General features: G+C 44.3%; 3 protein-coding genes across 9 annotated transcripts in view; all 3 read right to left on the bottom strand.

Annotated features, from left to right (window-relative positions):
• The window catches only part of LOC137221796 (protocadherin gamma-C4), a 169,302-nt gene extending 148,709 nt beyond the window's left edge, over window positions 1–20,593 (bottom strand). Inside the window, exons 1-2 of one of the 7 annotated variants that reach the window (XM_067732037.1) lie at window positions 20,180–20,592; window positions 17,967–19,984 (exon numbers count right to left, since the gene is read on the bottom strand). In XM_067732037.1, coding sequence (XP_067588138.1) covers window positions 17,967–19,984; window positions 20,180–20,387 — 2,226 coding nt within the window. In that variant the 5' untranslated portion in view covers window positions 20,388–20,592. Of the gene's footprint in view, window positions 1–575; window positions 1,966–3,661; window positions 6,763–15,254; window positions 15,345–15,407; window positions 15,488–17,966 lie in introns of those variants that run through there. The other 6 variants (XM_067732040.1, XM_067732043.1, XM_067732039.1 and 3 more) reach the window with 6 other exon arrangements.
• On the bottom strand, window positions 7,387–11,239 carry LOC137221804 (protocadherin gamma-B1-like). The gene is given in 2 exon segments (XM_067732065.1): window positions 7,387–8,416; window positions 8,419–11,239. Coding segments are annotated over 2 exon segments (1,494 nt in total). The 5' UTR covers window positions 9,821–11,239; the 3' UTR covers window positions 7,387–8,324.
• LOC137221799 (protocadherin gamma-A3-like) lies at window positions 12,654–15,159 on the bottom strand. Its single transcript, XM_067732054.1, is given in 2 exon segments — window positions 12,654–12,719; window positions 12,721–15,159. Coding segments are annotated over 2 exon segments (2,490 nt in total). The 3' UTR covers window positions 12,654–12,668.
• Window positions 20,594–22,377: the final 1,784 nt, after the last annotated feature.

The following is a 22,377-nucleotide window of genomic DNA, read 5'->3' as shown; positions in this document are numbered from 1 at the left end:
TGATTCTGGAATGTATTCTTAATGCCAGCATGCAAATATGTCTGTCACAGTTTCAAGACAATTGATATTTCCAAATTATATTTTAAAGCTTCAGCATTTTAAACGATCTATCCTCAGATACGATTTGTTTCTCAATATTCATTAATTATTTTCTCTTTCCTCTCCTCATGCCAGCTAGTTGTATCATACCACATTCCTGTTTTACTCTATGTATTGCACCACAATTTCCCATGAAGACAAAGGCATTTAGAAACTCAAACTCTCCTTCTTAAGCTGAATTGAGGCATAGTCCACAAACTATTGCTACAATTTCCAGGTATCCAAAGTTCACTAATTTTTGCAGTCCTAGACATTCATGAATATTTTCCCCAAGTCATATCATCCCAGAGCCCAATGGTGACAGAGATACCTATGAGCAATTTTTGGGACCAGGGCTGAGACCTTCTTACTAAATAGCATAAATCATTTCAGTTTAGAATCTAAGTCACCCAACCTGTATAAGAGGCTCCCAAGATGAAAAAGGAAAGATTTTTTAAAGTTATGTTTTCCTCAGAAATCAAAAAGGGTCTCATAGTGATACCATAATAGGTAATTCAGAAATTATTAAAATCACTCCTGCAAGCTATTAAATATGAGTGAAATTAAATGGGCAATATTTTTGGTAATCACAGAAGTGCACCAGAGGAATCACACATAGTCAGTTGGTGCATCTCACAAACTGCAACAACACAATATATGAAATGTACCAATCCAGTTGAGAAACTATCCCTGTTAAAGTTATATCTAAATGTTAAGTATATTCCCCAATATTTATAAATTGCCATTGTTTAATAATAATGGAAAATACCTATCCCAAAGGAAAGAAAAGTAAATTTCAAGCAAAGTACATTAGGGTGTAAAAAGAGGAAATTTTAAAATACTCAGTCCAGACACAACAACAGCTTCATAAGGGAGAATGCTTTAATATAAATATACACAATTGCCTCCTTAATAATTGTGAATTATTTCACAATTCTAATCTATCCTTTCAGTAATGCCTAAAGGAAAATGGCTTTAAAGACGTGAGAGGCAGCAGAGAAGAAAAAGAAATAGACGGAATTCAAATCGTAAAAGAAGAAGTAAAGCTGTCACTGTTTGCAGATGACATGATACTATACATAGAGAATACTAAAAGATGCTACCAGAAAACTACAAGAGCTAAGCAATGAATTTGGTAAAGTAGCAGGATACAAAATTAATGCACAGAAATCTCTCACATTCCTATATACCAATGATGAAAAATCTGAAAGAGAAATTAAGGAAACACTCCCATTTACCACTGCAACAAAAATAATAAAATACCTAGGAGTAAACCTACCTAAGGAGGCCAAAGACTGTATGCAGAAAACTATAAGACACTGATGAAAGAAATTAAAGATCATACAAATAGATGGAGAGATATACCACGTTTTAGGATTGGAAGAATCAACATTGTGAAAATGACTATACTACCCAAAGCAATCTACAGATTCAAGACAGTACAGCACTGGCACAAAAACAGAAATATAGATCAACAGAACAGGACAGAAAGCCCAGAGATAAACCCACGAACATATGGTCAACTTATTTTTTTTTAATTTATTTTATTTTTTATTTTTGGCTGCGTTGGGTCTTCGCTGCTGCACACGGGCTTCCTCTAGTTGTGGTGAGCGGGGGCTACTCTTCGTTGTGGTGCATGGGCTTCTCACTGCAGTGGCTTCTCTTGTTGCAGAGCACAGGCTCTAGGCGCGCGGACTTCAGTAGTTGTGGCACACAGGCTCAGTAATTGTGGCTCGCGAGATCTAGAGCGCAGGCTCAGTAGTTGTGGCACACAGGCTTAGCTGCTCCGCGGCATGTGGGATCTTCCTGGACCAGGGCTCAAACCCGTGTCTCCTGCATTGGCAGGCGGATTCTTAACCATTGCACCACCAGGGAAGCCCTGGTCACCTTATTTTTGATAAAGGAGGCAAGAATATACAATGGAGAGAAGACAGCCTCTTCAATAAATGGTGCTGGGAAAACTGGACAGCCACATGTAAAAGAATGAAATTAGAACACTCCCTAACACCATACACAAAAATAAGCTCAAAATGGATTAAAGACCTAAATGTAAGGCCAGACACTATAAAACTCTAGAGGAAAACATAGGCAGAAAACTCTATGACATAAACCACAACAAGATTCTTTTTGACCCACCTCCTAGAGAAATGGAAATAAAAACAAAAATAAACAAATGGGACCTAATGAATCTTAAAAGCTTTTGCACAGCAAAGGAAACCATAAACAAGATGAAAAGACAACGCTCAGAATGGGAGAAAATATTTGCAAACAAAGCAACTGACAAAGGGTTAATCTCCAAAATATACAAGCAGCTCATGCACCTCAGTCTCAAAAAATCAAACAACCCAATCCAAAAATGGGCAGAAAACCTAAATAGACATTTCTCCAAAGAAGATATACAGATTTCCAACAAACACATGAAAGGATGCTCAACATCACACACCATTAGAGAAATGCAAATGAAAACTACAATGAGGTTATCACCTCACACCAGTCAGAATGGCCATCATCAAAAAATCTACAAACAATAAATGCTGGAGAGGGTGTGGAGAAAAGGGAACCCTCTTGCACTGTTGGTGGGAATGTAAATTCATACAGCCACTGTGGAGAACAGTATGGAGGTTCCTTAAAAAACTACAAATAGAACTACCATATGACCCAGCAATCCCACTACTGGGCATATACCCTGAGAAAACCATAATTCAAAAAAGTCATGTATGACAATGTTCATTGCAGCACTATTTACAATAGCCAGGACATGGAAACAACCTAAGTGTCCATCGACAGATGAATGGATAAAGAAGATGTGGCACATATATACAACAGAATATTACTCAACCATAAAAAGAAACGAAATTGAGTTATTTGTAGTGAGGTGGATGGACCTAGAGTCTGTCATACAGAGTGAAGTTAAGTCAGAAAGAGAAAAATACCATATGCTAACACATATATATGGACTCAAAAAATAAAAAAAGGTTATGAAGAACCTAGGGGCAGGACAGGAATAAGGACGCAGACATAGAGAATGGACTTGAGGATATGGGGAGGGGGAAGGGTAAGCTGTGACAAAGTGAGAGAGTGGCATGGACATATATACACTACCAAACGTAAGGTAGATAGCTAGTGAGAAGCAGCCGCATAGCACAGGGAGATCAGCTCGGTGCTTTGTGACCACCTACAGGGGTTGGATAGGGAGAGTGGGAGGGAGGGAGACACAAGAGGGAACAGATATGGGAACATATGTATATGTATAACTGATTCACTTTGTTATAAAGCAGAAACTAACACACCATTGTAAAGCAATTATACTCCAATAAAGATGTTAAAAAATAAAGACGTGACAGGGTTAGAAGTATAAACTTAAGAAATTGCTGCTGAAACTATAACTGAAAGAAGATTACAAAGGATAAGTAATCAATAACTATTAGGCGTAGTAACTGTTATTTATCATTATTGAAGGATCATTTGCCGTTCCACTTTAAAGCACTTTAAAGAATACTAAAAAAGAAGTGTCTTTTATATGTAATTGGAGACATTTATGCAGCTCTCTGCCTACGTTTCAGTGTGGCAAGATCTGACTCACCTGTTGAAGACTGGGTTCTCCTTTTCTTTCAGGTAAATCTTGAGATATCAGGAGAGGCCCACTTTTCTCACAGCTCTCCTGGCTGATGAGCGTGTCCGCGTAGTTGGGCTGCGGGAAGATCACGTGACTCCCCCGCGAGTCCGCGGTGAGCGAGACCTCGTGGGAATAGGTCTGCAGGAAAGCCCGCACCCCGTCCACACCCACAAAGTGAGAGTCGGGCACGCTGGCCAACCTGCTGCCTGAAGCCTGGAGCAGATGCGACATGTGCCAGCGCCGCAGTCTGAGCGCCAGCAGCACGATGATAAATGCGAGGAAGACGCAGGAGACGGCGGCCACCGCCACCACTAGGTACAGCGTGAGGCCCGAGTCATTAGGGTCCGCTGAGGGCTTCAGGCTGCCTAAGTCAGTCAGGACGTCTGGGATGCTGTCAGCCACGACCACCGTGAGTGTGACTGTGGCGGAGAGAGGGGGCTGGCCGTGGTCCTGGACCGCCACCACCAGGCTCTGCTTGAGCGCGTCTCTGTCCAGCAGGGCCCGCGCTGTGCGCACCTCGCCCGTGTGCAGCCCCACCGCGAAGAGCCCCGGCTCGCTGGCCTTGAGCAGGCGGTAGGACAGCCAGGCGTTCTGGCCCGAGTCTCTGTCCACAGCCACCACCTTGGTCACCAGGTAGCCAGGCTCTGCGGAGCGGGGTGCCAGCTCCACACCCGTGGAACCGTCGGTGGGGAGGGCGGGGTACAGAATCTCAGGTGTGTTGTCGTTCTGGTCCAGCACGAATATGCTCAGAGACACGTTGCTGCTGAGTGGAGGGTCCCCGCTGTCGCTGGCTGTCACAAGTAGCTGCAGGTCTCTAACCTGTTCATAGTCAAAGGAGCGCAGAGCATACAATACACCTGTGTCAGAGTTGATAGAGACATAGGAGGAGAGAGGCGCCCCCTGCAGCTTGTCCTCAGCCAGAGAGTAAGTGACCATTGAGTTCTCGTTACTGTCAGGGTCGTGGGCGGTCACAGAGAAGATAGAAGCTCCCCTAGGATTGTTTTCTGGAATGTAGGCCAAGTAGGAAGCTTGAGGGAAGGCAGGTGGGTTGTCATTGACGTCTGCCACATTCAGTGAGATGTGTGTTTCTGTAGACAATGGTGGAGTTCCGTGGTCAGTGGCAGTTACAGTGATGTTATATTCTGAGACTTCTTCCCTATCCAGAGTCCTGTGTGTCAACAACCGATGATAATTTCCAAAGGTCTTTTCAAGTGTGAATGGCAGATTATCTGGAATAGAACATGTGACAAGGCCATTCTCTCCTGAATCACTGTCATGCACATTGAAAAGTGCAATTACTGTGCCTGGGGAAGAAGTTTCTTGAATAGAGCTGGTGAGAGATGTAACTGTGACTTCTGGGGCATTGTCATTTACATCCAGAATTGTCACCAGTACCTTACTTCTGGCTCGGAGACCAGGCCCATCATGGGCTTCTACATCTATATCATAGAACCCAGAGTCCTCATAATCCAGATCCCCCAATATTGTTATGTCCCCAGTCAGAGAATTCAAGTGGAATAGCTGGGATATTTTATCTCTTACTTTCCGGAAAGAATATGTGACTTCTCCATTGGCTCCTTCATCTGTATCAGTGGCTTTTACTGTGAGTAGCCTGGAGCCCACCGGCACGTTCTCCTGCACACTCACATGGTACTCGGGCTGAGTGAATACTGGGGCATTGTCGTTGGTATCCACAAGTGTTACATGAATCCTGGCAGTGCCAGAGTGAACCCGGTCGCCTCCGTCGAAGGCGGTGAGAACGAGATGGTGAACCGCCTCTTCCTCGCGGTCCAGGGCGCGCTCCAGCACGAGCTCAGGGTACTTAATCCCATCAGCTCCTCTTTGCACATCCAGGGAGAAGTGACCATTCGAGCTGAGCTGGTAACCCTGCAGAGAGTTTATCCCTATATCCGGATCAAAAGCTTCAGGAAGAGGAAATCTTGTCCCAGGATTTTCATTTTCAGCTACTTTTATTTCCCTTTGCTCTGCCCCAAAGTTGGGCGCGTTATCATTAACATCGATTATTTCCACTTCTACTCCAAAAATCTTCACGTTGTCCTCTAGGAGAATCTCCAGGTTTACTACACACTTTGGAGATCTGTCACAGAGCTCCTCCCGGTCTATCCTGCCCGCAGTGACCAAGCTGCCGCTTCGCAGGTTCAGAGCAAAAAGCTGCGTCCTACCTCTGGAGACGATGCGGACTCCGCGCTCCGCCAGCTCCCGGGTCTCCAGCCCCAGGTCCTTGGCGATGTTGCCCACGAAGGAGCCGTTCTCCAGCTCCTCAGGCACCGAGTAGAGGATATGTTCGGCCCGGATTTCCCACAGGGCCCCCAAGAGAACGCAGATCCCGATCAGCCGGCTGCAGTCTGGGCAATAAGGAGAAGCCGCCATTACAGCCCCGCGGCGGAATAGCTTGCTCGTGGGTGTTCCCTTGGTGGAGGCCTGAGGATCCCAAGGATCTTCAGGGTCCAAGATAATGTGCTTTCACCGTTGGATGCTGGCGCTCTCGGGGGTCCAGTTCGAAGCTTTCTAAAGCCCCAGAGCTAGTGCTTTGTAATGCAGAAATCTTGTGGTTCGTATTAATTTCCTGGTTCTTTTCTTCCCCCGATTGGTGAACAGCGACACTCAGAGTCCTAACCTGTTACTGCAGTCTATTCTTGGTAAATAAAGTATCACTTGTGTACACCATTTCTTTGCCCTATTCTATTTTTCCCCAAAATGATAAAAGTCAAACGCCTGCTGTTCAATTTGCAATGAAAATCCAGAAGTGATCCAAAGATTCCTGTACAATAAGACTTATAAAATAATTTATTTTTTCAGAGACAATTTTTTTGGGGTAAGAATTTTTCTACCTCTTTTTAAGTTTTTGCATTATTTATTCTCATAGCCCAATTTCACTACTGTGTATTGCATAAGGGACATATTTATCCCTCCCAGGAACAAGGTTATACTTGAAGACTGAAAGAATAAATGGATGAAAAGACAGGTCTGGGCTCCAGTCCCAACATATGCAGAAACAAGTATTCTCACATGGGTTGACCCTTTAGAATCTGGGGCAAATTTTCAATTCCCTTGTAAGAAAATATCTACTGTTCAAAGAGTTAGCCTTACCCCTGTGCAAATGGGCTTGGCAAATACGATAATAGGTTTGGGAAGGACATTTGCTCATTAATTTTGTATAAGAAGATTCTAGGCCACAGGTTATATCTGTGATGATCATGTTCACAGTGAGTTCTCACTCTAGAACAGCACCTTTGCTAGAGTATACACTGAAATAGTTTTTCAATGCTTAACGAATGAGTCATTAATGCAGCTGCAAAACCTAAAACAATGGGTAAATAACTGACCTTAAAAGGAAATAATAAAGGTAAGAAGACAGAAAAGTTAAACTGAAGCACTGTGAAGAGGAAATGGTGTTTCAGTGATCATTTCCACATTAGGACACATCCAGAAGGTATTATCTTACTTTTATTTATAAGTTTACTTTAGTTTTGATTTTAGAAATAACCAGTAAAAGGAAATATTTTAGTAATTGTATATAATCATTGCATGTTTCATAGTTTTCTTATTCATGAATACTTAATTTACTAATGTGAGAAAACTTGAAATAAAGCAGCAAGGTCTCAGTTCTTTAGATTATTACCCACATAATAATTAGTTTCTAGAAATTACTCATAAATTTTGACCAGACACAAAAGTCCATTAACTATTCAGAGTTTTAAAATTCTCAGACTTTGGAGAATAGATTAAAAGTATTTTCCACAATCCTCAAAAGACTCACAAATTGCTGGGGATTGGGAGGTAAAATAAAATATTTTGAAAAAATTTGACTCACTTCTCAGAAACCTATACTAAAAAAAGTAACATAGAAAAGGCTCTGCATACAAAAAATGTTTGTTACATTCCTTACTATACTAGTGACAAAGTAGAAAGGGTATAAAAATAAATTATTTAAGAATGGTCAAGAAAATTATTCTTGACAGATTTTGAAGTGGGAAAAAAGACCCAAAGTTAGTGATTCAAATGTAAAACCTGGCAGTCTTTGCTGCACGTGACAAGGCAAAAAAGTGCTAAGAGAATTATTGGAAGGCTATATTAAAATACACATCGCGGAAAAAAAGATAAACAACTAGAATGTATTTCATGAAGATGAACATTAACTTAGGCAGAAAGAACTGTCAATACATTTACAATCTTGAAAAAAAGGAGTATTACACATCAACTAATTAAGGACAGTTCTATTACTAAGGGTGGTGACATCCAAGAAAACGCTATCTTTAGCAGGATTTGTTGACCATATAGAAATGCCAAGAGTGCAAATTGAGTAGTAATTAGGTAACTGCCAAGACTACTGAGCAATCAAGGGACCAATCTCCACCCATCCTATATACCTCCTCTCCCACTACCACCACTAGAACAATGAACAAGGGCCGAAAATAATGATGCACTGTCGAGAATAAAATACAATAATAAAATTTAAGTCAGTCTGAAAAACTCACGTGATGGGAAAAAGAGGAATCATGAGAGATTTGGGAGTCTTCATTACTGGCACATATACCCATAGAAGGATCTTCACCTAGGACATCCGGAGGGGTAGCTGTTTCTTGGGTCACGTTGTGAAAATTAAATTTCACAGTTTAAATCGCACAATTGAATGCGAGGCAACACACAGATTGTAGGAATAGAGCAATGTTCCCTCACTGTAGTTGGGGGAACCCTCCATCCAGACTTGGAACTCAGACCAGGCTTAAAGCAGCTCCAGGCAGCGGGGCTGGAGGAGCGTCGAAGGTGTAGGGCGACCGCCAGAATCACTGCCAGGAGGAAGAGCACTGAGATCAAGGCCAAGGCCACCACCAAGTAAAACTGCAGCTCAGCTTGGGGGTCAGTGGGCTCAGAGTGGTCACTGAGGTCCGGCAGCGCCTCCTGCAGGCTGTCCGCGAAAACCAGGAGCAGCGTGGCGGTGGCCGAGAGGGGTGGCTGTCCCCCGTCGCGCACAGCAACCAGCAGGCGCTGGCGGGCCGCGTCCCTGTCGCCCAGGGCCCGCGCCGTGCGCACCTCGCCCGTGCGCAGCCCCACGCTGAAGAGTCCGGGCTCGCTGGCCTGCAGCACGTGGTAGGACAGCCAGGCGTTGTGTCCAGAGTCGGCGTCCACCGCCACCACCTTGGTGACCAGGTAGCCGGGCTGCGCGGCGCGCGGCACCGTGTCGAAGAGCGCCGAACCGTCGGGCCCCAGCGCCGGGTACAGCACCCTGGGCGCGTTGTCGTTGCGGTCGCCCAGCAGCACGCGCAGGCTCACGTTGGCGCTGAGTGCGGGCGAGCCGTGGTCGCGGGCCTGCAGCGTCAGCTCGAAGGCGCGCAGCTGCTCGTGGTCGAAGGCGCGCTGCGCGAACACCACGTCGCTCTGTGCGCTCACGGACACGTAGGACGACAGCGCGCGCGGCTCCAGGTCGCTGGCCACGATGGAGTAGGAGACGTGGCCGTTGGGCCCCAAGTCTGGATCTGAAGCGCTAACTTGGGCGATGGAGGCTCCAGGCGGGTTGTTTTCTGCCACGTGGACCACGTAGGAGGCCTGGTGGAAAACTGGAGCGTTGTCGTTGACATCGCGGATGTGTAGGGTGATGCTTGTACTGTAGGAGAGGGGCGGCTTGCCCTTGTCGGTGGCTGTGATGGTAACATTGTACTCTGCCCTCTGCTCTCGGTCTAGGGCACCGTCAATCACTAGCTTGTAAAAATTCTTGGAGGTGAATTCTAATTTGAAGGGAACTCCTTCCTGAATATAGCATGTCACCATATCATTTTGCCCAGAATCCTGGTCTCGGACTTCAATGAGGGCTATTATGGTTCCAAGGTCTGAGCCCTCGGGAATCTGGCTAGAGAAGGGCATTAATGTCACCTCTGCACTCACACTGAAAAACTCCTCTGCACTAATCCGCAGTTTTCGAGCTGGCAACTCCTGGACACTGAGCCTCAGATTCTTGGCCAGGTTCCCCACCCTTGAGCCCTTGGCCAGCTCCTCTGAAATCAAGTACTGGATCTCCTGGGAGATTGCCCTCCACAACAAAGACAGCAGGAAGAGAAGCAGTACCTGACTTCTCATTGTTTCAGCTTTTCCGGAGCTCCTAAGCATTTCTTGAACTCTCTGGGAAGCTGCTCTTCAAGATGTCTCTGGGATGTTTTAAAAAATCAATGACAGCTCCCTGGACTTTTGAGATTTGAGGGTAGGACTTATTTGTTAGGCGCTTGAGGTTGCACAGGAGGTGCGTTTGCGTTCTGATGTGCATAGGACAAAGCAGAAAAACACTCTGCCCATCACTCCTGCAGAAATGAGAACCCTTATGTTCCCTTTGGTCAACAGTAGCACCCAGAGGTTGTCTGAGAAAACTGCATATTGCCCAACTATTTATTCCTCAAACGGTAAGCTCTTGAACCTATATATCTTGCCTTTTTATTTGTTGGAAAGAACAAACTATTCAAATTTTCCCTTTAAATCTGATATTTTCTAGCTTTTCATAATCTTTGAAGTGTTGCCATCATTTTATTCTTCTTTCTTCATTAAATATTTTCCATAAGGCATACAGCTTTTTTTTTTTCAGTTTTGGGGGCAGAAATATCTTTAGTGATTCCACTGTATTTATAAACACTGGCATGGCTAGTATGGATGTAACCAATTAGGTTACTGGTAGTGGATAAAAAGGTCTAATCTTTGCAAAAAAAGGAGTGAGTCAAAGCCCTAGACTTATTTTAATATATTGCTCATCATTTTAAAACATAGATAATCTTCCCATTACGTACAGAGGAGCCTGATATTTTGTTAAAAAGACCAATCTAAGCACAAGGGACCAATTTGAGCACACACATGTTTTTATAAAACTAAATCCTGTGTAAACTTATTTATTTCTTTGAAATCAGTGCTTCTTTACTATATGACTGTATACACAAATACTCCTTAATGCCAATTCTCAGCTCCAGTAAATTTATACCATTAATAAGTGTAATGAGTTTGATTTGACCACTGGTAAATCTTGGAGAGGAAGTGAGAGTTCTTAGACACTCCATTTTGAAACTTACCTGTAATCCTTGAACCAGTCTTGGGTAACTAAAACAAACACCTTTATTTCAAATGCACTACCGAATTAAATACAAACTCAACAATTTATTCTGTTATTTTGCAGTGCTAATCAATACCCCTCTTACATTCCAGTCAAGACAGATTATTATCTGTTTTCTGAAGACATCGTTTCCCTTGTTTTCCCTACTTCATGCCTTTATACTTTCTGTTCCTTTTATTATAAACCCTCCTCCCTTTTTATTGTAATGAAGTCTTGCCTATCCTTCAAAAATCCTTTTTAGTTAAAATGGGATGTCTGAGACTTCTTATAATCCATACAAGTAGATGCCTTTGTACTCTGTGCATTTTCCCAGGGTATATGTAGGCTATGCTATTTTTTAAAAATTAATTTATTTATTTTTGGATGCATTGGGTCTTCGTTGCTGTGTGCGGGCTTTCTCTAGTTGTGGAGAGTGTGGGCTACTCTACGCCGCGGTGCGTGGGCTTCTCATTGAGGAGCATGGGCTCTAGAGTGCAGGCTCAGTAGTGGCGCCAGGCTTAGTTGCTCCGCGGCATGTGGGATCTTCCCGGACCAGGGCTCGAACCCGTGTCCCCTCCATTGGCAGGCAGATTCTTAACGACTGAGCCACCTAGGTTATGTTTTATATGAAATTCTTAGAAAATTCTCTTTGAACATATAAAGTGCCCCTGACCCTAGCCATTTAATTTTTTTTCTCATTACAAGGAAAGGTATATTAATATTGTAAAGATTTTTCCTAAAAAATATTCCAAAGGTAATGTGCCTTTTTTCTGTGATGCATTTGTAGGCTTGGGTGAGAATATACACTTCTCTGCTTTCAGTTATTTCGTTCAGGTCCTTTTGTCTCACACTTTTGACTGTACCTTTTCCTAACACACTGAAGGAGAGCTGTATTCCTTTGTTTGAGACCTAATGAAATCTATTTTGGCCTAATTTTGGATGACTCTCTGGTGCGATTTTATGGGTGAAATTAATTTCATAAATTTCAAAATGGGCCAACAATTTCTAGCCCAAGAAAGTTGTAGGACTCCTATTCCATTGTTGAAGTGGATGGTCTGGAAACCTCTCATAGAGGTTAAGACATATCTCCTAACATTTTAAAACCCTTCCCAAAGGACAAGACCTGCCACTCCAAGGCTCATAACAGTTTAGGCCATTGAGCTTCCCACCTTCAGAGAAAAGGCTGAAATCCACATGGATACACACACACACACACACACACACACACACACACACACTTTAAGTATACAAAGTAGGGACTACATGCCAGGTAAAAGAATTTGACCAACATCTATGTTTTTTACCCTATCATTTTTATGTCATCAGGATGAAATGAGTTTGGTCTGTCTTGGAAGGAGTTAAGCATCATATTATTATAGCCTAAAATACCATATATATATGTATTTATATATATATAATATATATTATATATATATGCTTTATATATATATATATATATATATATATATATATATATATATGCCTGTTTACCAGGATAGACTAGGTAGGTTGGAGTGACAAACTTCATCACAGTGATTTAAAATGAAAAAAGTCTACTTATCGCAGGCATACAGATCAATGTTGAGTCAACCACAGGGCTCTTCTGTCACTGTAGTTATTCAAGGACCCAGATAGATGGCACAGTCACAAGTTCAAAGAGTAAGTTAGAAATCTGGTAATTTTTACAATGGCAACTAGAACTTCGTTTGGGAAGAAATTCACATACTTCCATTTACAATGTATTGGTCAGAACTATTTACTAGGCCCACTCAGCCATACCAGATCAGCAAGTGCAGCCCCACCACAATCCCAGAAGAAGAGAGGAACATATATTTAAACAAAAGAATCAATGACGACCACATTGCTTTATTTTCAAATAAATGTGTGTTAAAGCTTTATAATAACCACACTGGCATAACTGTTCTTTATAATGTTCAAAAAGAAATAAGCTCACCTGAATTTGCTTGGGATCTCCTTTCATTCCAAGTAAATCTTGAGATATCAGGAGAGGCTCGCTTTTCTCACAGCTCTCCTGGCTGATCAGCGTGTCCGCGTAGTTGGGCTGCGGGAAGATCAAGTGACTCTTCCGCGAGTCCCTGGTGAGCGAGACCTCCTGGGAATAGGTCTGCAGGAAAGCTCGCACCCCGTCCACGCCCACAAAATGAGAGGCGGGTACGCCCGCTGGTACACCTCCCGAAGCTTGCAGCACATGCGGTCTGTGCCAGCACTGCAGTCTGAGCGCCAGCAGCACGACGACAAAGGCCAGGAAGACGCAGGACACTACGGCCACTGCCACCACCAGGTACAGTGTGAGGCCTGAGTCGTCAGGGTCTGCTGAGGGCTTGAGGCTTCCCAATTCGGCCAGGACGTCTGGGATGCTGTCAGCTACTGCCACTGTGAGAGTGACTGTGGCGGAGAGAGGGGGCTGTCCGTGGTCCTGGACCGCCACCACCAGGCTCTGCTTGAGCGCGTCTCTGTCCAGTAGGGCCCGCGCTGTGCGCACCTCGCCCGTGTGCAGCCCCACCGCGAAGAGTCCCGGCTCGCTGGCCTTGAGCAGGCGGTAGGACAGCCAGGCGTTCTGGCCTGAGTCTCTGTCCACAGCCACCACCTTGGTCACCAGGTAGCCGGGCTCTGCAGAGCGGGGTGCCAGCTCCACGCCAGTGGAACCATCGGTGGGGAGGGTGGGGTATAGGATTTCAGGTGTATTGTCATTCTGGTCCAGCACGAGTATGCTTAGAGACACGTTGCTGCTGAGTGGAGGGTCCCCGCTGTCACTGGCTGTCACCAATAGTTTCAGGTCTCTAACCTGCTCATAGTCGAAGGAGCACAAGGCATACAGGACTCCGGTATCCGAGTTTATGGAGATGTAGGTGGAGAGAGGTGCCCCCTGGAAGGCATCCTCAGTCAGTGCATAGGTGATGTGGGCGTTCTCGATGCTGTCAGGGTCCTGGGCGGTCACAGAGAAGATGGAGGCTCCCCTGGGGTTGTTTTCAGGAATGTAGGCAGAATAGGAGGCATGAGTGAAAGCAGGTGGGTTGTCATTGATATCCGCCACATGCAGGGTGATGTGTGCGTCTGTGGACAGCGGCGGACTTCCCCAATCTGTAGCTCTCAGAGTGATGTTATATTCGGACACCTGTTCACGGTCCAGGCATCTGGCTGTCACTAAGCGGTAATATCGGTTTATCGATTTTTCTAAATTAAATGGCATATTTCCCAGAACAAAAACTGTAATTTGCCCATTTTGCCCCGAATCCCGATCATGCACGTTGATAAGGGCAATTTCCCTTCCAGCAGTAGCCTCTTCTGGGACTGATCCTGTGAGAGAAGTAATCGTAATTTCCGGGGCATTGTCATTCACATCCAGAACTGTGACCAGAATCTTAGCTCTTGAAAGGAGACCTAGTCCATCTTGTGCTTCAATTTTAATTTCATAGAAAGTAGCATCCTCATAATCTAGGCTTTGTGATATTAATAAATCCCCAGTCACTGAGTTGAGATTAAAAATCTGAGCGATTCTCCCAGGCATTTTATCTAGTACATAGGATACTTGAGCATTAAATCCCTCGTCAGGGTCAGTGGCATTCACCGTGAGCAGCCAGGTGCCTACCGGCAAGTTCTCCTGAACACTTACTCGATACTCAGGCTGAGTAAATACTGGTGGATTGTCATTTGCATCCAGCACTATCACTTGGATGCGCAAGTTGCTAGAATGAACAGGGTCGCCACCATCAGAAGCAATTAGGACAAGCTGGTGAACTTTCTTTTCCTCACGGTCAAGAGCCTGCTGCAGCACCAGCTCTGGGTACTTGGCCCCATCAGAGACACTCTTCACAGCCAAGGAGAAGTAGTCATTGGGGCTGAGCTGATAGTTCAGCAGAGAGTTCATGCCCACATCTGGGTCAAATGCAGTCTTAAGTGGAAATCGAGTTCCTGGAACCGTTAGTTCACCAATTTTTATTTCCAATTCCTCTGTTAGAAAATCAGGAGCATTGTCATTAAGGTCTTTAATTTCTATCTCTACTTCAAAAATTTTCAATTTGTCTTCAACCAGGATGTTAAAACTCACCAGACACCGCGCGCTCTGAGCGCAGAGCTCCTCCCGGTCTATCCTGCCCGCAGTGACCAAGCTGCCGCTTCGCGGGTTCAGAGCAAAGAGCTGCGTCCTACCTCTGGAGACGATGCGGACTCCCCGCTCCGCCAGCTCCTGGGGCTCCAGCTCCAGGTCCTTGGCGATGTTGCCCACGAAGGAGCCCTTCTCCAGCTCCTCTGGCACCGAATAGCGGATCTGCCCGCATCCGGTCTTGCACAGCGTCCCCAGAAGCGCGTACAGCAGGGCCAGTCCTCCGCCATTTCTGAATCTCAGGTAATTGGTCATTTCCTTTTTGGTGAATTATTTTCTCTGAATTGGGTACCAATTTCTCACGACGAACTTCAGTCTTATTTTCTCAAGGAACTAACCCTTTCGTGGGCCTAATTTATAGGTTACGGAGCTGGCTGACTGAAAGGGTGAGCTTTGGAGCAGCCTCGGATCTTGTAAATGTGATTTGCTGGTTCTTTGCTCTTTGGAAACAAGGAAATGGATTAGCTCTTCAGTGGCGTTTTCCTCCTTGAGTGGTGAACAGCGACGCTCAGAGGCATAACCGTTTACTGCACCCTCTTAGACAAACCCAAGCCAGACTTTCTGTTTCTCAGCACCTGAAATTCTTTTTATCAGAGGTAATGGGATCAGTTTTTATTTCACATAACTGAATCGCTATATGTTAAAGGATGTGACTTCAAGTTAGTTATCTTCCTTGGGAAGCCATGAGCTAATCTTAAGATCATTAATATTGCTTCAAACATGCTGAAGTTACTGTTTTGAAATGTTCAGACAAAGTTTAAGAACCTCACAGAAATATCAGCCATATTTATAGGCATGCCTCTTGAAATTTGTCCTTGATGGCCTGACATCTTGGTTTCAATATTTTCCATTTAACGCATCCATTAAACACACATATAATTAAGTGTACGACAAAACCTGGGGATTTAAGGTGAACAATATGAACACAGCCACTTTCACAGAGTTACAAGGATATAAAAGCAAACAAGGAATTACAGTGCATTGAGATAACTACCATAATGGGAGAAGCCAAGGGCAATGGGAGGGCCTCCAACTTGGCCTTGGAGGTTAGCAAAGGCTTCCCCAAGAAACATGAGAGGAGTGGATCAGGGATAAGGCCTGGATGTGAGAGAGGCGAGCATGGGAATGCCTAGATGTGAGAGAGAAACCACAGAACTTCAGGGTACTGAAAGTAGTCCACTTTGCCTAAATCTAGAGTATGAAGATGTTTTTAAGGACTGAAAAACTGAAACTAGTAGAGATAAAGTTTTGTTTTATATGCCAGAAACCCTTTTCCTGTATTTGTTTTCCTCTCCAAGCACAGAAATAGGAATTCATTTGTCACTTCAATCATCATGCATTATATACCTATGTATAAGGCATTTATTTTCAGGAAGTGTTACTATAAGCACTAGAAGGAACTTTGTATTCAATTTTCCTCAGTTCATACTTTTATTTACCTGCAAAATGTTATGACATATTATTCCACAGTGAGTTCCAACTTTATCTCAAATAATATTATGTAACAGTAGTAAGACAATGGAATGCATTGTTTCAGATCAATTCTCCCTCCAATGCCCTTAAACAATAAAGAATCCCAGCACCTTAAAGAATGACAATACCATTATATACATGACTTAGTACATGATTATTTCCAAATAAAAGATGATCCCATTTATATATTAGTATAATTTTTGTTCTCTGTTATTAAATATATAACTAACATACTAAAAGCCAACATGGGAAGAGGAATGGGGAAGGTAAACTTGGTTGTAAGGGGGACTTATGTTGGTTGAGGAATTGGAAACATTTTTAACAGCTGCTGTGAGTAGGAAATTTTGAGAAGAGAAATGTAAAAGGAGAACCTTTAGGGGCAATAATTTGATATGGTCTCTGAATCCCTTGAGGATATATATTATTTTTAAAGATAAAAAGGCAATGTGGTTTGCACATATGAGAAAAAATAAAAGTAACGGCGGGGTGGGGGGAACATCCCTGCCGGCGCAGTGGTTAAGAATACGCCTGCTAATGCAGGGGACACGGTTTGAACCCTGGTCTGGAAAGATTCCACATGCCATGGGGCAACTAAGCCTGTATGTCACAACTACTGAGCCTGCGCTCTAGAGCCCGCAAGCCACAACTACTGAAGCCCGTGCACCTAGAGCCCATGCTCTGCAACAGGTGAAGCCATCGCAACGAGAAGCCCACGCACCACAATGAAGAGTAGCCCCTGCTTGCTGCAACTAGAGAAAGCCCACGTGCAGCAACGAAGACCCAACGTAGCCAAAAATAAATAAATAAATAAATTTATTTTTTTAAAAAAGTAACACGGAATAGAAACATCTTCACTGTTATACAAACCATGTATTATAGAGCAAATGATAACTCAGTCACTTCTTAAAGGAACACAGAGCTACTTTAGAGGCTAATGAGATTTTTAACTAAACAGAGATTCCATGACATACCCTCCTGAAACACGGTGAAGTATATATATTTCTAAATTTGCATCTTTTAATAGGGAAGATCATGCAAATCAAGAAAAATGAAGAATCTCACTGCCAAACTGAAGAAAAAATATTAAGACTGAGTGAGAAGAAAACAACCAACTAAAGTATTTCATTATTCATAAACAAATAAAAATAAACATAAAAGCCTTAAATTTTAAAGGAGGGAGGCATCTCGGGAAACATAAAAGTCAACATTTATATTTCTAAGAAGGAAAGAATTGTTGATCCAGGTGCATGAGATGGTTTCCTCAGGGATGAGAAAGAAGTATGAGAAGCCAGACACGCCAGTTCCTCAGGCAGTGCTCTTTTGATAACCTAAGTATCACCTTCACTTAATAACTCCTGATTTATAATCATGACGCAATGATTCTAGCTCCTCTTCCTGTTTACACTGTGTGAACACTTAGAACTAGAAAGAAATAATTCACCAGGACTAATTTCCTAAAAATTGAATATATCCGCAAAGAAATATGGGAAATAGAAAAGGTATGGTAAACTGTGGAGACAGCTAAGTAATTAGGTAAATTTATTTCTTTTAGCAAAGTAGCTCACAGGTATATTGCGAAGAGAATTTACCTGAGAAAAAGTTTCTTCTTTGTCTTCAGGTATAAGTTGAGGTTCTGAAAGAAAATCCTTTTTCTCACAGCTCTCCTGGCTGATGAGCGTGTCCGCGTAGCTGGGCTGCGGGAAGATCACATGACTCCCCCGCGAGTCCGCGGTGAGCCAGGCCTCGTGGGAATAGGCCTGCAGGAAAGCCCGCACCCCGTCCACGCCCACAAAGTGAGAGGCGGGCACACCCGCTAACCCGCCTCCTGAAGCCTGGAGCAGGCGCGACGTGTGCCAGCGCCTCAGCCTGAGCGCCAGCAGCACAATGACAAAGGCGAGGAAGACACAGGAGACCGCAGCCACCGCCACCACCAGGTAGAGTGTGAGACCTGAGTCGTCGGAGTTGGTATAGGTCCTGATGCTGCCCAAGTCAGCCAGGGCCTCGGGGATGCTGTCCGCCACTGCCACGGTGAGCGTGACGGCGGCCGAAAGAGGGGGCTGGCCGTGGTCCTGGACCGCCACCACCAGGCTCTGCTTGAGCGCGTCTCTGTCCAGCAGGGCCCGCGCTGTGCGCACCTCGCCCGTGTGCAGCCCCACCGCGAAGAGTCCCGGCTCGCTGGCCTTGAGCAGGCGGTAGGACAGCCAGGCGTTCTGGCCCGAGTCTCTGTCCACAGCCACCACCTTGGTCACCAGGTAGCCGGGCTCTGCGGAGCGGGGTGCCAGCTCTACACCCGTGGAACCGTCGGTGGGGAGGGCGGGGTACAGAATTTCCGGCACGTTGTCGTTCTGGTCCAGCACGAATATGCTCAGTGACACGTTGCTGCTGAGCGGTGGGTTCCCACTGTCATGTGCTGTCACCCACAACTGCAGTTCATGGAATTGTTCATAGTCAAAGGAACGCAGCGCGTAGAGGATGCCAGTGTCAGAGTTGATGGAGATGTAGGAGGACAGAGGTGCCCCCTGAATGATGTCCTCAGCCAACTTATAGGTTACATGGGCGTTGTCATCACTGTCAGGGTCATGCGCCATCATGGAAAAGATGGAGGCACCTCTGGGGTTGTTTTCTGGAATGTAGGCAGAGTAGGAGATGTGGGGAAAGGTGGGAGGGTTGTCGTTGATGTCTGTCACCTGCAGCAAAATGTGAGCATCTGTGGACAGAGATGGGTTCCCTCCATCTTTAGCGATCACAGTGATGTTGTATAAAGAAAACTGTTCCCTGTCAAGGACTCTGGTTGTAACCAGTCGGTGGTAATTGTCCACTGACCTTTCTAATTTGAAAGGAAGGTTCTCTGGGAGTGAACATGTGATAAATGCATTCTGCCCAGAGTCTCTGTCATGTACATTGAAAAGTGCAATTATGGTTCCTGGAGGAGAGTCTTCAGGAACTGAGCTGGTAGCAGACGTCATGTAAAATTCTGGGGGATTGTCATTTACGTCGAGAACAGTGACAATGACCTTCGTTCTGGTCAGAAGGCCTGGACCATCCTGAGCTTCAATATCAATTTCATGGAATTTGGCATCCTCATAATCTAGGCTTTTTGTGATCGTTATTTCTCCAGATGATGACTTAAGCTCAAATACCTCTGAGGTTTCTTCAGGAATTTTCTCCAGAAAATATGTCACTTGAGCGTTGTATCCCTCATCTGCATCAGTGGCGGTCACTGTGAGTATCCGGGTGCCTACGGGCGTATTCTCTGGAACATTTACATGGTACTCGGGCTGTGTAAAAACAGGCGCGTTGTCGTTCGCATCCAGGACCATCACGCGGATGCGGGAGGTGCCAGATCTGATAGGGTCGCCCCCGTCCAAAGCCACAAGAACGAGATGGTGAACGGCCTCTTCCTCACGGTCAAGGGCGCGTTCCAGCACCAGCTCCGGATACTTATTCCCATCTTTTCCGCTTCGCACGTCCAGGGAGAAGTGGTCATCTGAATTAAGTTCGTACCTTTGGAGGGTGTTCTCTCCGACGTCTGCATCATGCGAGCTCTTCAGAGGGATCCGGAATCCTGGCATAGTCAGTTCACTGATTTTTAGCTCCAGTTCCTCTACTACAAAGCGAGGGGCATTATCGTTAATATCTGTTATTTCCACCTCTACTGAATAAATACTCAATTTATCTTCCCGGAATATGTTGAAACTCAGCAGACACCGCGCGCTCTGAGCGCAGAGCTCCTCCCGGTCTATCCTGCCTGCGGTGACCAAGCTGCCGCTTCGCGGGTTCAGAGCAAAGAGCTGCGTCCTACCTCTGGAGACGATGCGGACTCCGCGCTCCGCCAACTCCTGAGGCTCCAGTCCCAAGTCCTTAGCGATGTTGCCCACGAATGAGCCCTTTTCGATCTCTTCTGGCACAGAATAGCGCATCTGCCCAGCTCCAGCCTCCCATAGGGTCGCCAAAAGAAGGCACAGCAGGACAAGCCTTCCGCGGTTTGGCAACTTTAGCAGAGCCGCCATTTCTTGAGCTGCAGTCTTTTCTCCCAGGCAACTTCCAGCATCCAGGCCGGGATTTCAATCTTTATTCCTCAGGGTCTGATGTGACCAGCATTCACGGGACCCAGGTAACTGTGGAGAGAAGTAGTGGGCTGCTGGACTTAATTTTTTTTGCCGTCCCGAAGCTTGCGGGCCAAACGCCCAGCCTTTTGTGTTATGCAAGCCGTAATGTTGGAGTGGATGTCTCACAGGCTTACTTCTTAGGTGGTCAACAGCGACGCCCAGAGGCCTAAGTAATTTCTGCACTCTTTCTGGTAAACCCAAGTTATTATTTGTTGCCCCTGTGACTTTCAAGTTGTTTTGAAGAATCTTACAGTTCTAAGATACCTTAGAAGTAGCTCTTTCAAGTCAGGAGTCTTTTTTTCAGAATGAATAAGAATGGTGTGAATGAATGTGACCTTGATAGTAGTTGCAAGGAGAGTATCATTGAACGTTGGAGGCATTAATCAAGGCAGCCTCTGCCCTTATGCCAAACATCTTCAACCTCTTATTTTATATTCAGAGACAATAGGATTAATCTAAAAATATTAGCTACATTATATTCTAATGTTATATATTTTAAATTTCTGTGCTTAATGGCTTAGTATTGAACTTCAAAACCTGTATTTTTCCCCCCAAATCTGTATTTAAATTATTGAATTTTCGGACATTTAATTGGGTGACTACCCAGTTAAGGCCTGACACTTTGCCTGATTGATGCTGGAGATAGAAATGGTGCACCTGATGAACACAGTCCCTGTTCTCAGGAAGCTTACAGGATAAGGGAGGACATAGTAAAGTACACAGAGTATTTTAATAGAGTATGGTAACTGCTATGATGGTTGGAAACCCTGGGCAATGGGAGAATACATAGGAAGGGTATCCAGCCTAGATTTGGGGGTCAGGAAAGACTTTTCCAGGACAAGATTGAAGCTGGATCCTAAAGGGTATGACTGGATCAAGAAAGAGGCTGGAGTAGTGTTCTAGAACCTTAGTACAAATTCTTGGAGGTGAGAGGCAGCACGAACATTAAGGAAACTGAAGGTGGTTTGTTCCTTGTTCTTTTCAAGATTGTTAGGGCTACTTGAGGTCCCCTGACACTCCATATGAATTTTAGGATGGATTTTTTTTCTATTTATACAAAAAAAGGCATTGGGATTTTGATAGGGATTGCACTGAATCTGTAGATTGCTTTGGGTAGCTCTATGAGTTTTTGATAGATACTCTTTATCAGGTTAAGGACGTTTCCTTCAATTTCCAGTTTGCTAAAAGATTTTAATCCTGTGTTGAATGTTCTGAAGACCTTTATTATGCCTCTATTGAAATGAACATATGGCTTTTTATCTTCAATCCCCTAATATGAAGTTTTATATTATTAGATTTTCTTATATTGAAATATTCTTGCATCCCTAAGTAATAAACCCCATTTAGTCGTAAGCTATAAATATTACATATATAGTAGATAGGATTTTGAATCAACATTCTTGAGCGAGATTGCACACTTCTGGTCTCATTTCAGTCTTTTTGCCTTTTGGCTTCTTCCCCATTGAACTTTTTTCATTTTTAACCCATTCCTCTGAGAACCCTGATGAAATATTTATTGGAAACAATTGATATTAACTCACCATGTTTTCTAGTAGAGCCCCTAGTCTGTTTTTTAAAACTTTTTCTTCAACATTGTTTTGATACTTTTGAGTCTCATTAAATAACTGCTCGACATCCCTTATTGTAGTTCTCTAAAGATTTCTGTTTCTTTGTCTTTGACAACATCTGGTTTTACTCTGTATATTATTTCCCACTCATGTTTCTTGCTTCGTATTAAGCTGTTTTATTTTTTCCTAGTCTCACTTGCTTTTCCTTCCCTTTCTCTTTTCCAGGTCTTTGTCTATAATCAGAATTTGGGGTTTTCTTTTAAGATCTCTAAAACGAATTTTAGTCATGCCATCTGACTAGCCGATATTAGTCCCAGCACTGG

The sequence above is a fragment of the Pseudorca crassidens genome, chromosome 3, assembly GCF_039906515.1.
Source record: "Pseudorca crassidens isolate mPseCra1 chromosome 3, mPseCra1.hap1, whole genome shotgun sequence".
Lineage (NCBI taxonomy): Eukaryota > Metazoa > Chordata > Mammalia > Artiodactyla > Delphinidae > Pseudorca > Pseudorca crassidens.
This window is presented reverse-complemented; position numbering and strand designations above follow the sequence as displayed.